Raw genomic sequence first — 16,322 nt, forward strand, 5'->3', positions numbered from 1 at the left:
CCTAGAAGATATCTGTAGTGTCGTCCAAGGTTGAGCATCTGGGGAAACAGAAAAACAACCAATACATTTTGGAGCATTGCTACTACAATACATAAAGTTAGTCATCAATGAAGACCTCTTTGAGATTGACTGGATGTCACTTCCTCCAGCCTCAGTCGGAATCCTGGAACCTGTGTACTGCTCCCGCAAAAAAACACAATGTATGAAGGGGAGATGCACGTGCAAATCAAACGTTCTACTTTGTACAGACGTGTGTGTGTTTGGACTGTCTGAACACCGTTAATTACAAATGGTAATGTTGTTATTGTGTTACCAATATAAATGTTCTCTACCACTATGATCCTCTCTTTGGTCTTGTTTAATGGTATTGCACTACCCACAACATGCTAGTGTAACACCCAACAAGAATGTGAAACAACTATTATTAGCATTGGGTTAGGGTTGTTTGACTAATGTTTATGTTAGATTACTATCTGAGAAAGACGGTAAGGCAAAACCAGGAGTTACTGTAGCTACTCTCTGTAATGTAAATTAGCCATGTGTAATCTCTGAAGCCAAAATTGACTGCATATAAACTGCTGATGACTCCTAACAACCTATCACATTTTAGGGCTTTTCACACTGCACGTTCTTAGCCCCGGGGCTATCCTTAGCCATTTTCAATAAAGATTTATATTAAATAAGAACTTACCAAGTGCAAACAAAGTCCACTGTTGTCAATAGACCCGAGGCAATATTTACTTCCTAGTTTCTGAGTTGGAGGAATGCCATTGGGAGACATCAAGTCACGTGACGTTGTTACGAGTTTTGACTGGTTCTGCAGCAAAGCCTGTTGCGTTTCGCAATCAAACATTGATTTTCATAAAACGATGACCAAAAAACAGCTCCCAACAGTCAGAAATGTCTTAATATAAAATCTATATGTAGGTCATATTAAAATATCACATCCTCCCTACAACCAGATCAATCATTTCACTAACGAAAGCCTCTAGCGAGCTTCGGGCCGCCACCTATATGTATGTACACACATGATTCAAATGATCTGCTAATCAGCAAGTTAGCAGCAAGCATGAGGGGCTCCATCAATGCTTTTTGAAACTGCAATGTACGACAGTGGGAGAGGGACATTTTTCAATTTAGTGTGCTGATCGGTGTACAGGTGCATGCGAAAGTTACATTACAAGAGTTATTTATGAGGCCGATTGTTTCATGTCATTTCCACATACACAGACACACACTTGTAGTCTGTGAAACTATTTGTGGTAAAGTGGTTGTCACACATGTCTTATAATGTTGCTACAAGAACAAACTGGATGGTTAAATTAGACTGGAGCTGCTGCAGTTTTTTCAGCTGTGGATTGACACTATTTTGACCAGGTCACTCATTCCAGAGCCTTTTGTATCAACAGCACTACAGTGCATGCAGTCTCCTATATTGGGTGGAAGGGTCTAAGTTTTGTCAGCTTTTTACTGCTTCACTTGCTGGTGTTCAAGGGATGCGCTGATACATAAGGTTTAGATTGCTGTGATTGACCTGAGACAATAAAAATCCAAATCTCAATGCCTATCATGTGAGGACTAGACCAGCAAAAGGAGTACTAATATATATACAGGGTCCGACAAAATTATCTGACACATTTGTAGGTTTAATAAAATGCAAATAAATGAAAGAAACCAAAAAGTTTTTTTTTTTTTTTTCGAAAAGTACATATAAGGCCATTTTGTTTTGTTTCGTTTCATTTAATTTTCATTTCGTTTTCGAATAATGTTATTTTGTTTAGTTTCAGTTGCTAACATGAATTGGACCGGTGAGCATCGCGCTTTCATTGTGGAAACGTTTATCAAGAACGAATCTGTAACTGCAACACAACAAACGTTCCGTTTGTGCTTCAGACTTGGTAGACATGATCCCGTACCTGCTCGAAACACGGTCTTATGGGTTACTAACTTCAGAGCCAGTGAATCAGCATTAAAACGAGAATCAACCGTCGACCTCGCTTCGCCAGAACTCCAGAAAATGTGGCAGTGGTAAGACCAAAATAACATTATTCGAAAATGAAACGAAACAAAACAAAACGGCATTATATATACTTTTTGAAAATAAAAATTACATTTTTTTTGTTTCTTTAACTTATTTGCATTGCATTAAACCTACAAATGTGTTCATTTTGCCGGACCCTGTATAAAAGTAGGATTTTTCTGTTGGGGTGCCCAAATTTATGCACCTGCCTACTTTTGTTCAAGTAATGATTGCACACTTTCTGTAAATCCTATAAACTTTGTGTCACTTCTCAAATACCACTGTGTTTGTCTGCTATATGATATATTTAACTGAAATTGCTGATCCGAACAACCAATTATTTTTAAAGGAAAATCATAAAAATGATCAGAGGTGCCCAAACTTTTGCATACGACACGTTACATTTTGTATAATTTTTTTGTTTCTGATTCATCATATATACACACGCGCGCGCGCACACACACGCGCGCGCGCGCGCGCACACGCGCACGCGCACGCACGCACACACGCACGCACACACGCACACACTGAAACCTTGAGACCAAAATTTGAAACCACTCTTGTTTCTTCAGTTTCCTCTTCATTTTAAATAGACCTTGAGACCAAAATTTGAGACCACTCTTGTTTCTTCAGTTTCCTCTTCATTTTAAATAGATAGATAATAGAAAGAAATTAAAGACAACATGGCGTTCTTGTCATTTTTTTCCATCGTTGGTAATTGTACACTGTTAGAGTGGATCTTGTGCACTTTTAACTTTAGGGCTTTTACTTACTTGTCCCCTGGTTCGTTGGACTTCCGGATCCCGTCAATCCACTGCTGTCAGACAAAGGCAGACCTAAGATGCTGGCCCAGCGAAGAATTTTCTTCCCAGGTCTTTCTTTTCCAGGTCCTCCTAATGGACGCTGGTCTGTCGACAATGCAGCACGTCATCCTCCGTCCATCAGCAGTGGGCACGTTTGGGATCCGGGTCATGGCACCAAAATGTTAGAGTGGTGCTCACGCTAACTTATTTTGCAAGAACCACACGGGAGACAGTATGCCTTTTGAACACTTGCAAGTGGAGAGCTCGTCAACCCTAACATACACTGTAATGAATATGGAGAATTTGTAACAGTATCTTACTGTTGTTTTTATAATTGTTGTAAAATACTATTAAATATTCATCCAAAATACTATTAAATATTCACCCATAGCATGAAAATTAACAGTTAAATCAGTCCGTTAACATAAATGATAAATATAATTTAAAAACATAACTATGGTTTATTGTAAATTTTGGATGTTTGAACAGTATGTTACTGTTTTGTTTTGTTTTTTTAATTTGTAATATACCGTGAAATATTCATGCATACATGTAAATTCAGTTAATGCATACTTAAGAATAACTAGTTGTAATAATTTGACAGTGTAAAACAGTATTTTATGAAGAAAAGGCACCACAGTGCTCTCCACCTCTTGACAGAAAATACAGTCCATTTCTTTATTAATCATCTTGCAATAAAATTAACCAGTCAGGCTGTTGTGGCGAATACAATACAGTATCGACCTCAAACGTAACTATATTGCTCCATTTCCACATCGAAATGGAGGCACTCTTTAACATGATACAGCATGTTGCTGGATGTGTTTTTTATATGCTTTAGAACAGGGGTGTCCAAACTACGGCTCGCGGGCCAACTGCGGCCCGCGGTCCAGTTTTTATTGGCCCGCAGCAAAGAAGAAGTACTGGGCAGGCTAACGAGTTAGCGGAAATATGCTAATTCGCGATCGTGCTAACACGCGCAAACGGACCTCTAAAGGAAATTAAACGAACATTTGGAGCAATACTACATTGTCCTAAAGGTTAGTTTGTAAAGAAATGGTTGCCTTGTTTAAGGATTTCAACTTAAAGAGACACTATCAGACTAAACATGCAAACACAAACGACCAGCTAACAGGGAGTGACTGCGCTGATAAAGTGAAGCAGCTCCAAGCTGAACTGGCATCACAACAGCGATTCTTCACACGGGACTGTGAGTCAAAAATAAATATTACTAAAGCAAGCTACGAAGTGGCCATGTTAAGACTGTTGATGTTATGGACCTGTAGACCTGACAAACTATTATTTTCTGAAAGATAATGTAAATGACAAGAGCAAAATTCACTAGTTTTAAGTTTTAATAATAACGGACAACTTTGCATTACTTATAACTCCCGTTTAAAATGTTCATGAGGCAAAAGTAATTTTAAACTCATGTAAATTTAAGGTATTTCATACAGTTTGTTCAATGTTATCTGACTCTTCAGATATGAATGAAAGGCAGAATTTGTGTTTTTAGAGTTGTTCACATCTGCCTGAGTGACTCATATTTGGTTATTTTGTCATTTGAAAAATAAAGACAATTGTGACAATGACATTTGTTTTATAACAGTGTGTATTTGCATGACGTTTTTGTAGTTAAAAAATGTCCGAAAAAACTATTGGCCCCCGGGACCCTTCACTTTATCAAATCTGGCCCTCCTTGCAAAAGATTTGGACACCCCTGCTTTAGAAGCACAAAATACTCAATATGGGTAAAATACAAGAGGCATCAAACTACGGAGTCGCTGTAGGTCATTATGGTTAATTTTTAGTTTACCCCCACAGAGTGTAAATGTGTGAATATGAATGAACATGAATATCCATTGAAGGCATTTTGAGTGAGTGACAGAAAAGTATCATACAAATAGAATGCATTATTACTAAATACCAATTTAACACAGTGGCGTGTACTGTAAAAATACAATCACAGGTATCCTACTATCATGTTTCAAACTACATTACTACAAATTCAAACTACAATATTAGTAGAAGTGGTGTCAAATTATCTGATGGTAATATACTGAAATTCAAAAGACAGTACTATACTCTTGTAGTAAATGACAATAAGTCAACAGTAATCTACTGGCATCCTTGCTCCCAATATTTTACTTTTATTTTACAGTGAATTTTTTACAGTGTACTGTATGTCTAAGTGATAGGAGCTCGGATCAGCTGTTTTGGTCTCGGTCCATCTCTGCTGTTAATGCATCACGAATGCTCCACTGCTGCCTCCTGGTTGGCTGATAATCACTTTGCTAATCGCATGTTCTGTTTTTCTTTCTTTCATGCACTCTCACCACCTCCTGCCTGCTCCACTTCTCAACCCATCTGCCACACGCTTTTTCATTTCCTGCTGTGTTTTATTCATGGGAATGAACTTTTATTGGGCCATGATGATGCCTTGGTTGCCGCATTTTCTCATGGCTGACTCTGTTGTCATGTTTACTGGCGCATGACAAATCACAGCCCAACCGGCGTTTTTTCATACCACCCCAGTCCCCAGATCTGTGTCAGTCCCCCAATTGCAGCCCCACACACTCACTTGAGGTCCGCCTTAACGGCGTGGGGCCCCGCTTACCCAACTCCTTCCAGCCCAAGATGGGGTCTCCCCTCATGCACCCTCGCACCCAGACCCTCCCTGCCAAGCCCAAAGTGTCTGCAAAGCCTCTGCTGACTACCAGGTCCAACCCCCTCCCCAAAACAGCCCAGACCACCTCCAACCCCAAGTCTGAGCCCTCCACACCCAGTCAGCCTTTAGCACCCTGCATCCTCAACAGCCCGCATGTGAGGCGCCCCCCCCCCCCTTACCGTACCCCCAAAGCTCTCCATCCCTCTTTCTCCTGCGCCTCCAATGTCACCCCTGCGCCGCCACCACCTGCACCCTGACCACAATGGCAAATCTTTCCCCAACTCGCAGGTTACCCCCCATCCTTCCCCCAGAGGCAGCCCTCTCCCCACTCCCAAAGGCACCCCAGTGCACACACCAAAGGACAGCCCAACTGGCACACCTAGTCCAACACCTCCACCCAGCCCCTCGATCGGCGGCATGCCCTGGAGGACGCGCCTCAACTCCATCAAGAACAGCTTCCTGGGCTCCCCTCGTTTCCATCGCAGGAAAATGCAAGGTAAAGTTGGAGTGAAGGGTTGGCATATTGTGACTGGTTTACCATTTGTATGTGTGCAGCAGCGCTCTAATTGTTAGTAAGACTACCAAAACAGGCTTTTGAGCTAACAATCATGTAACCCATACATTAAACCCAGTCATATCCATGCAGATAACAGTGACAAAAAGGAACATTTACACTTATATTGTGTAGACCAAACCTGTGGATAAAAGATGAATTGTGAATGCCTGAGATTATCAGTTACCAATCTTGATCATCACTTACCTTTGTAAAGAGGTCGTTTTCACAATTTGATGTTGATGTACTGTCAACAAAATGAAATAACAGACTTGGTTTGGTGATCATGGAACAAAAGATAACATACTGTTGCAATCTAACAATGTGGCTCTTTTCTACTACAAAAGAACTTACATTTACCCAGATCTGCATGTTATACAGCTAGTATTTTCTTCGGTGTTGAATCAATTCAGTGTAGTGGTTCATAGCACATAGGGCTCACAATTCAGCAATTTGTGAGCTTGAATCCGGACTCCGGCCTTCCTGTGTGGAGTTTGCATGTTTTCCCTCTTCTTATGTTGGTTTTCTCCAGTTTCTTCCCACATTCCCAAAACATGCATGCTTGGTTTAATGAAGTTTGTAAATTGAATGGTTGACTATACTGTAGGTCCCTTCGATTAGTAGGTGTCCAGCTGTGATAGGCTCCAGCATACCCATGTCCCCAAATGATGATCAACTGTGTAGATAAATCAATTTGTTGGTTTAGTCTGAACATGTTAAACAATTTAACAGAGCAAAAAACATGTCATGGCACCTGGATGAAAAAAAAAAAAGTGCCTCCATTATGTTTAATTTTTTTTAATTTAGATACAGTACACTTCTAAACACACAGATTCAAACACACTCAAGTATATACTAACCCAGTTCTTGCATGTGCAGTGCCCACACAGGAGGACATGTCTAGTCTCACCCCGGACTCTTCTCCAGAGTAAGTGACACCGCAGTACACCATATGATTCTTTGCCTTCACAAAAGTGCAGTATTATTGATTATACCATTTTATAAGTTCAAGTTTTGTTGTCATCTGTCTCATTTTTCTGTAGACTTGCAAAAAAATCTTGGTTTGGTAACTTCATCAACTTGGAGAAGGAGGAGCAGATCTTCATTGTGATCAAAGACAAACCTCTCAGCTCCATAAAAGCAGACATTGTCCACGCTTTCCTCTCTGTAGGTGTCTATCTTTGTCTCCTCTTGATACACCCTCCTGTAAATTATTAGAACTACAGCACTTCAGCTTTTATGTACTTTGTACATCAGAATTGTAGCTTAAGGAGATAACACATTTGGTTTGAATCCACTAGTTAGAAGTGAATCAAACCATAGCAAGCAAAACATAAGGATGTCTATGAGACTGTCAGACTTGGATCAAGGAGAGGAGTCGGATGCAGAGTGACAAGAAAAAAAGGAATTTATTCTGACAGGCTGAAGTCAGCAAAAAACCAAAAGCGCCTCAAAAGAGGGAAAACAAGGTGGCAAAAAACAAAAACTGAAAAACTCAGAGTTTAGGCTTGACGACAAAGGTTTCTTCACAAACTAGGTTCTCAAAAAGTAGCTAGGTTCTCAAAAGGTTTCATTAACTCACACGATCGCTGGTGCTCTGGACGGGACAAGACGCACTGGCACAAGACAAGGGGAAGACTGACTAAATACACACAGAAGGGTAAGGACACAGGTGCACACAATCAGGAACAAGGGCACAGGTGCACACGATTAGGATCAGGGAAGACAAGTAGACTGACGCACAGAGGAAGGGCCCACGAACTGAAACGAGAGGGGAGTTACTTATCAAAATAAAACAGGAAGAGACAATACGACAAAAAGACGAGACAACAATAACCCACAAAACATGACGGCATGACAAAGACAATAACAACCAATGGTGATGATGAAGCTAATGACAATATTTCAAATCAATCAGTGCCAATCCACAATGCACAATACAAATATGTGGAATTCCCTAAAAACAAAAGAAACCACTGGTGTACTAAATAGCCTAATAGATTAAAAATAGGGAGTGTAAAACAGGAAAGTAAAAGTAGAAGCTGCTGATGTCAGAAATGCGTGACCGGTAAAGGCCTCAAAACAATTGTTAATGAATTCAACAAAGACAATCTCCAAAGGTTTGTAGTAAAGAACTATCTCTATAGGTTTCTAGTAAAGCAGGGGTGTCAAACTCATTTTTGTCGCGGTCTGCATTGTAGTTATAATTTACCTCAGAGGGCCATTATGACTGTCAACCCCATATATTATTTACAGTATAGGCTACACGACAAACTAATGAATAACTAGTTTTGAAATCAGAAACTAGTAAACACATAGTTTAAAAAGATGAATAGTAATAAAAATTGCTAGCAATATCTCTACTTTTTAAAAAGTGAAGACAGTTTGTAATGTTGTAATGAAACAAAGTTGATGCAAAATTTGTCTTCGTGGGCCACATAAAATGATGTGGCGGGCCGTATCTGGCCCCTGGGCCTAGAGTTTGACATCTATGTTAAAGGATACAACCATTTTTTTTTTAGAGAAGAATTCATGAACAATTGTACAGAAACTACACCAGAAAATGCAAATCAGTCATTTTGAGGGAAAGACTGAGCTCGAATTTGCCAAAATGTGTAGAGAGAACGTTTTATAAACATACAAAGAACCTTGACCAAAGTAATGAAAATCAAAAGGTTTCCATCTACAGAACAAATAAAAATATTGACTGTTCCAATACTTTTGGAGGGGAGTTTTTAGACTGTATATGCATTACAGATTTTTTTAGATACATACGTATATGTATATATACATTGTATTGATATTATATTTTATACTATATATTGAGATTATATGACGAACCCCTGAATAGAAATATATGTATCAATATCAATATTCATTACCTCAACATGTTGGTTTAGTTCTGATAAAAATGTTAAAATATCTCAAATGTAAGCTTTGCCTCTAATTGGAGTGTTTAGTTTTATTTGTTCTTCCTCCGTGGCATAGTTCCAGTTCACAGACACAGTACCATGTGGCCTCGATTTTTAGTACGATGTCCTTGTCGTGCTGTCAATGCTGACATCGGACAACATCACAGTGTGTTTTAATGTAACATCAACATCATGTGTCCTTGTTTTGCTCCATACTATCGTCACATCTGATGCATAAATGGTCTGATCTCCTCCTCAGATACCCAGTCTGAGCCACAGTGTCATATCCCAAACTAGCTTTCGAGCTGAGTACAAGTCCACGACTGGTCCAACAGTTTTCCAGAAGCCTGTGAAGTTCCAGGTGGACATCACCTACTCAGAGAGTACCTGTGCCAGCAAGGAGAACGGCATCTATTCTGTCACCTTCACACTGCTCTCAGGTCAGGTCAAAAATTTACAACCCTCCCCCCAAATTCTTCAAAAAACAATAAAGATTCATTATAAGTTACTTACAGGGAAGGGGGCGAAATGTGGAAACAAATCCAGGAAAAATACCAAAAGGAAATTCTCTGGCCTGACACCTGGGGCCTCCACGCATATTTCAGGGGGGCCAGTGAACCCGTGGTCCCCACTCTAGCTCCCCCGGTGCTTTGCACTCCTGAGAAAAAATGTAATTCATGAATGTGAAAATTATGATTCAAAGTAAACTAAATGTAGTTCACAAATGAGCTATAAAATATTAGACCTCTCTATAGTCTAAGATTTATTGACTACCTTAATACTCCAGTTTTCTCCTACAGTCTCGGCAAAAAGTACCTGTATGCTTCATTGAAAACTCTAATATCAGCCGTCAGTAAGCTTGTGAGTGGGTGGTTGTGTGCGTGCGTGCGTGCGTGCGTGTGCGTGTGTGTGTGCGTGTATGTGTGTATATATATATACGTATATATACGTATATATACGTATATATATATATATATACATATACATATTTATATGTTTTTTTTCAAAGATTTTCCAAAAAAAAAAGTGAAACCGCGATAAACGAACCGCGATGTAGCAAGGGATTACTGTAATTTGAATTTCAAGTGACGTCAGCAGCGCGACGCGGCGTGGCGCGGCGGTTGTTTACAAAAAGGACAAAGATTGATCACGGGATGACGAAGATGACGAAGGGCCCCACGTACTACCGGCATCATTAGCGGCTTTGTTTCTAAGTGACACGGAGGACGAAGAGTTTGAAGGATTTAAGGATTTGGAGTGACACAGAAGGTTTGAAAAACTATTATGGCTTTTACGCACGCCCGGTCCTACTCTACGTAGCTCTCTTTCACCTCCGTGGATAGAAGTCGGGGGCCGGCGCTCGGCCGGGTGGCTGTCCGGGGACAGTGGATGGGGCTCGGTCATGGCTTTTACGCACGCCCGGTCCTACTCTACGGAGCTCTCTTCCACCCCCGTGGCTGGAAGTCCACGCCGCCACACGCCTGGAGGTTTGTTTTGTTAAATAAAGAGCCGTTTACCAAACCCACGTCTTTCCTTGTGCTTTGTTAACGCTACAATATAGTTATACACTAGATCTGTGGAATAACGACGAGGCTGACGTCAGGGCGCACGCGCGGCGCGGCGTTGTTGACAAAGGACGAGGAATTTGATAGATGGATTTAATGATTTAGAGTGCACAGATGGTTTGATAATATTATTGCTTATATAATAGTTATGTGATATCTAATTTATATATTGTTATATGGGCCTGTGGAATATTTTGAAGTGCAAGCGCCGTCAGCGGCGCGCACCCATTGCTGACAAAGGACGATCGATGGATTTAATGAATTGGAGTGACACAGATGGTTTTATAAACGTGTTATTTATGTACCGTATTTTCCGCCCTAAAAGGCGCACCTAAAAACCTAAAATTTTCTCAAAAGCCGACAGTGCGCCTTATAGGCCAGTGCGCCTTATATATGGATCAACTGATGAATTTGTTGATCCATACTGGTTGTACACAGTGCTCTGCCAAAATGTTTCAGTACGTTTTAGTACGACAAATAAATTACAAGGTCGCATCGCTTCCCAGCATTACGGCAACTGTAGTCAGGGGGCGTCACCGAATAGCTGTTGTACCCGCGAGGCTATTTCCTGTCAAAATAGGCTGCTCTGTTAATGTTTCGAGTAAATCTACGGATCGATATGGAAGGGAAACATAGGTAAGTAGTACCAATGCGTTAGATCGAACTTTAGTCAGTTCCGATCATTTTATAGGAGATCGTTTGAGAAACGCGATTGTTTACACTTTGCTGAGGCTCATGGGAGATTGCGAGGTGAGGCTCGTGAGACTTTGCGGATGGCTAATGCTATTGCGATAGCTGCTATACGTACCAGGCTATTTCATGTCAAAATAGGCTGCTCTGTTAATGTTTCGAGTAAATCTACGGATCGATATGGAAGGGAAACATAGGTAAGTAGTACCAATGCGTTGGATCGAACTTTAGTCAGTTCCGATCATTTTATAGGAGTTCGTTTGAGAAACGCGATTGTTTACACTTTGCTGAGGCTCATGGGAGATTGCGAGGTGAGGCTCGTGAGACTTTGCGGATGGCTAATGCTATTGCGATAGCTGCTATACGTACCAGGCTATTTCATGTCAAAATAGGCTGCTCTGTTAATGTTTCGAGTAAATCTACGGATCGATATGGAAGGGAAACATAGGTAAGTAGTACCAATGCGTTAGATCGAACTTTAGTCAGTTCCGATCATTTTATAGGAGATCGTTTGAGAAACGCGATTGTTTACACTTTGCTGAGGCTCATGGGAGATTGCGAGGTGAGGCTCGTGAGACTTTGCGGATGGCTAATGCTATTGCGATAGCTGCTATACGTACCAGGCTATTTCATGCCAAAATAGGCTGCTCTGTTAATGTTTCGAGTAAATCTACGGATCGATATGGAAGGGAAACATAGGTAAGTAGTACCAATGCGTTGGATCGAACTTTAGTCAGTTCCGATCATTTTATAGGAGATCGTTTGAGAAACGCGATTGTTTACACTTTGCTGAGGCTCATGGGAGATTGCGAGGTGAGGCTCGTGAGACTTTGCGGATGGCTAATGCTATTGCGATAGCTGCTATACGTACCAGGCTATTTCATGTCAAAATAGGCTGCTCTGTTAATGTTTCGAGTAAATCTACGGATCGATATGGAAGGGAAACATAGGTAAGTAGTACCAATGCGTTGGATCGAACTTTAGTCAGTTCCGATCATTTTATAGGAGATCGTTTGAGAAACGCGATTGTTTACACTTTGCTGAGGCTCATGGGAGATTGCGAGGTGAGGCTCGTGAGACTTTGCGGATGGCTAAAGCTATTGCGATAGCTGCTATACGTACCAGGCTATTTCATGTCAAAATAGGCTGCTCTGTTAATGTTTCGAGTAAATCTACGGATCGATATGGAAGGGAAACATAGGTAAGTAGTACCAATGCGTTGGATCGAACTTTAGTCAGTTCCGATCATTTTATAGGAGATCGTTTGAGAAACGCGATTGTTTACACTTCGCTGAGGCTCGTGAGACTTTGCGGATGGCTAATGCTATTGCGATAGCTGCTATACGTACCAGGCTATTTCATGTCAAAATAGGCTGCTCTGTTAATGTTTCGAGTAAATCTACGGATCGATATGGAAGGGAAACATAGGTAAGTAGTACCAATGCGTTAGATCGAACTTTAGTCAGTTCTGATCATTTTATAGGAGATCGTTTGAGAAACGCGATTGTTTACAGAGGGCTCGTTGGTTATTGGCTAGTGGATGCATACCGCAACCCTAGTCAACCTCAGTTTGATGCAGTATAGCTTCTATTTTATGCGCCTTATAAGCCGGTGCGCCTTATATATGGACAAAGTTTTAAAATGGGCCGTTCATTGAAGGTGCGCCTTATAACCCGGTGCGCCTTTTAGGGCGGAAAATACGGTAATAGTTTTTTTTAATAACTCTGAATGTTACGTCAGGCCCGTTCTCAGCTCTTCGTTTGTGTTTATGTCACGTTAGCATACCTATCGTTTAGCCTGTTGTTGCTCCTTCATGTCTGTTCTTGGTGTTGGATTTTGTCGAATAAATTTCCCCCCAAAATGCGATTTATGCTCCGGAGCGACTTATATATGTTTATTTTCACGTTATTGTGCATTTTATGGCTAATGCGACCTATATTCCGGAGCGACTTTTAGTCCGAAAATTACGGTATATATATTTTTTTCCAATGTTGGATGACCTTTATATACCTATACATATATATATATATTAGGGGTGTAAATCGCGGGTTTTGTCACGATACGATATCATATCGATACAAAGAACCACGATACGATATTTGCCGATATCTTAAAGCCTGCTGTGATTCATTCACGATACATCACGATATAGTGCTCCACGATCGATATTTTTATTTTTATTTTATTTTTTTTAAATAAAAAATATAATACAATATCCTGATTTATAACAATTCATACGCAAAATCAACAAGGTACTGCAAACTCTTTATTTAGGAAATTACAAGAGTATTGTAGTATACAAAGTGCTTATTTTAACACTGAACTTTATCAAATTCCTATATTCTTTCTCATATAAGTAAAGAAAATGAATATTCTTTCTTTTTTTGTAATACCATTAACTTTAAAGTGCATTACTGAACTATTTATTTACAATAATTTTAATTGTCCGTTGAGCCATCTATTCTTTGGAATCCAAAGTGCTTCCAAACGAATGACTTGAAGCCCAAAGGGGAGCGAATTTCCTCGTCTTCTTGGACACTAGCCATAGCACCAGCCCAGGAGCCGCGTAGTTGTCGGCTCCCCTTTCACGTGCCTGCTCTGCTCACAACACAAGCACGCCGCGTACTGCTCCCGGAAAGAGGAAGCAAGCAACAATGAACTGGATTTCAAAATAAAGTCGCGTCTAATGTCCGAGGTCAAACACGGCGATATAAATCGATGTTTACGTTTAGCATCGATGCCAATAAATCGTAGAGCATTATATCGATTAATCGATGTGTATCGATGAATCGTTACACCCCTAATATATATATATATATATATATATATATATATATATATGACCTTTTTATTAATTTAGTCAAGCTAGAGTACACCCTTAATGACGTTTCAAGTGGTATAACAATAATGTGCTTGCTCATCAGGTCCCAGCCGACGTTTCAAGCGTGTGGTGGAGATAATTCAGGCCCAATTGCTCAGCTCCAATGACCAGTCAGGCATCCAGCCCCCAATCTCTGGTAAATTGATCCCTTTATCCCCCAAACCTTTTCCTTACAGCTCCCTCCTGCCTCACTCAGCATCCTGGCAATGATCACATCCGCACGCAGCTTTGACCCACTCAGCTCGGCTCAGAACACTACTTTTGCACACAGCATCCAAACGTGCATGTACTCGCCAGCATACCATGACCTGCAACATCCAACATTAGGCACCAGGCTCTAAATGTGTACAGGGTCAAACATCCCCGCTACAAGTCATCCCTTTTGAAAAGAAAACACACAGGTATTTGAAGATGCAATTTTCTGATGATTGGCTATTTGAATTATACCTACAGCACCTGAATATTAGAAACAGAAATTTAGGTATGAAATCATATTTTTAACTGGACTTTATGTTTTGGGCTGCCTGTGGACAGACGGATTTTTCAAAAGAAAATTGAAAAGTGTGACTTCTCGTTCTATATACTAGTGTGACGCTGTAACATTCCACAGCCACATGTTAAATTCACACAGCTTTCTGTTTGTTGCATACATTGCTGCCATGAGGACATACAGCAGCATATGTACTACTTCCAAACAGGTCAAAGCTGCGATCGCTTCAATGCCCTGAGTTATTTAAAGAATCTTAACAGAGATGTAGAAGAGAATATAATGTTTGTGGTCCATATGAAAGTTTGTTCAACTGGAGGAATAAAAATATTACTAATTGACAGAATCAGGCTCTAGCCAAGGACCGCTACAGATATAGTACGTATCTGAATAAAATTACCAAAGTTATTTCTAAGAGGAAAATTATTGACAAAAGCTATCTTATAAACACAATAAGACAATATAATTAACAGTTTAAAAAAGAAAATGCCGACTGACCAAAAAGTTCCAGTTTTTATCATTACAAGTGTGACTATAGCCAGTGATAAACTTTTATCAGTAATTACAATATACTATATGCAAACATTTAGCCCACGACCACAAATCTCACATTTAGTCTATCTTTCTGTCACTCGTCTCATCCATGCATACTTGCGTCTTTTAATGAACAGCTTCTCACTGATCTCACTTGGATGAAACGATCTGCAGACTTGCATGCTGAATTACACGCTAACGCAGTACACACAGTAAAACCCTGGATCTCAACGGTAATTCCAGAAGGAGCATCAAGAAGCGAAGCCGTCACATTCTGAAGCAATAATTAAATTTTTTTCTAAAACAGTACATAAACCCACAAAAACAACAAAAAATACAATACAACAAAAGCTTGGAGCACAGCCTTATGCGCTCCGTAAGCGGCGTTTGACACGGCAAACATTTAATAGATAGATAGATAGATAGATAGATAGATAGATAGATAGATAGATAGATAGATAGATAGATAGATAGATAGATAGATAGATAGATAGATAGATAGATAGATAGATAGATAGATAGATAGATAGATAGATAAGGATGGACGGACGGAGATAGATAGATAGATAGATAGATAGATAGATAGATAGATAGATAGATAGATAGATAGATAGATAGATAGATAGATAGATAGATAGATAGATAGATAGATAGATAGATAGATAGATAAAGGGTGGACGTACGGACGGAGATAGATAGATAGATAGATAGATAGATAGATAGATAGATAGATAGATAGATAGATAGATAGATAGATAGATAGATAGATAGATAGATAGATAGATAGATAGATAGATAGATAGATAGATAGATAGATAGATAGATAGATAAGGATGGACGTACGGACGGAGCTAGATAGATAGATAGATAGATAGATAGATAGATAGATAGATAGATAGATAGATAGATAGATAGATAGATAGATAAGGATGGACGTACGGATGGAGATAGATAGATAGATAGATAGATAGATAGATAGATAGATAGATAGATAGATAGATAGATAGATAGATAGATAGATAGATAGATAGATAGATAGATAGATAGATAGATAGATAGATAGATAAGGATGGACGTACGGACGGAGATAGATAGATAGATAGATAGATAGATAGATAGATAGATAGATAGATAGATAGATAGATAGATAGATAGATAGATAGATAGATACTATATAGATAGATAGATAGATAGATAGATAGATAGATA

At 39.7% G+C, this 16,322-nt stretch overlaps 1 protein-coding gene across 1 annotated transcript in view; it reads left to right on the forward strand.

Moving 5' to 3' along the window:
- Nucleotides 1-16,322, forward strand: part of LOC119120178 (serine/threonine-protein kinase BRSK2-like) — a 156,456-nt gene that overhangs the window by 130,457 nt on the left and 9,677 nt on the right. Inside the window, exons 14-18 of the mRNA XM_037246821.1 lie at nucleotides 5,780-5,987; nucleotides 6,924-6,972; nucleotides 7,088-7,211; nucleotides 9,216-9,396; nucleotides 14,136-14,228. Of these exons, the coding sequence (XP_037102716.1) occupies nucleotides 5,780-5,987; nucleotides 6,924-6,972; nucleotides 7,088-7,211; nucleotides 9,216-9,396; nucleotides 14,136-14,228 (655 nt within the window). The remainder of the gene's footprint in view (nucleotides 1-5,779; nucleotides 5,988-6,923; nucleotides 6,973-7,087; nucleotides 7,212-9,215; nucleotides 9,397-14,135; nucleotides 14,229-16,322) is intronic.

Source organism: Syngnathus acus, chromosome 3 (assembly GCF_901709675.1).
Source record: "Syngnathus acus chromosome 3, fSynAcu1.2, whole genome shotgun sequence".
NCBI lineage: Eukaryota > Metazoa > Chordata > Actinopteri > Syngnathiformes > Syngnathidae > Syngnathus > Syngnathus acus.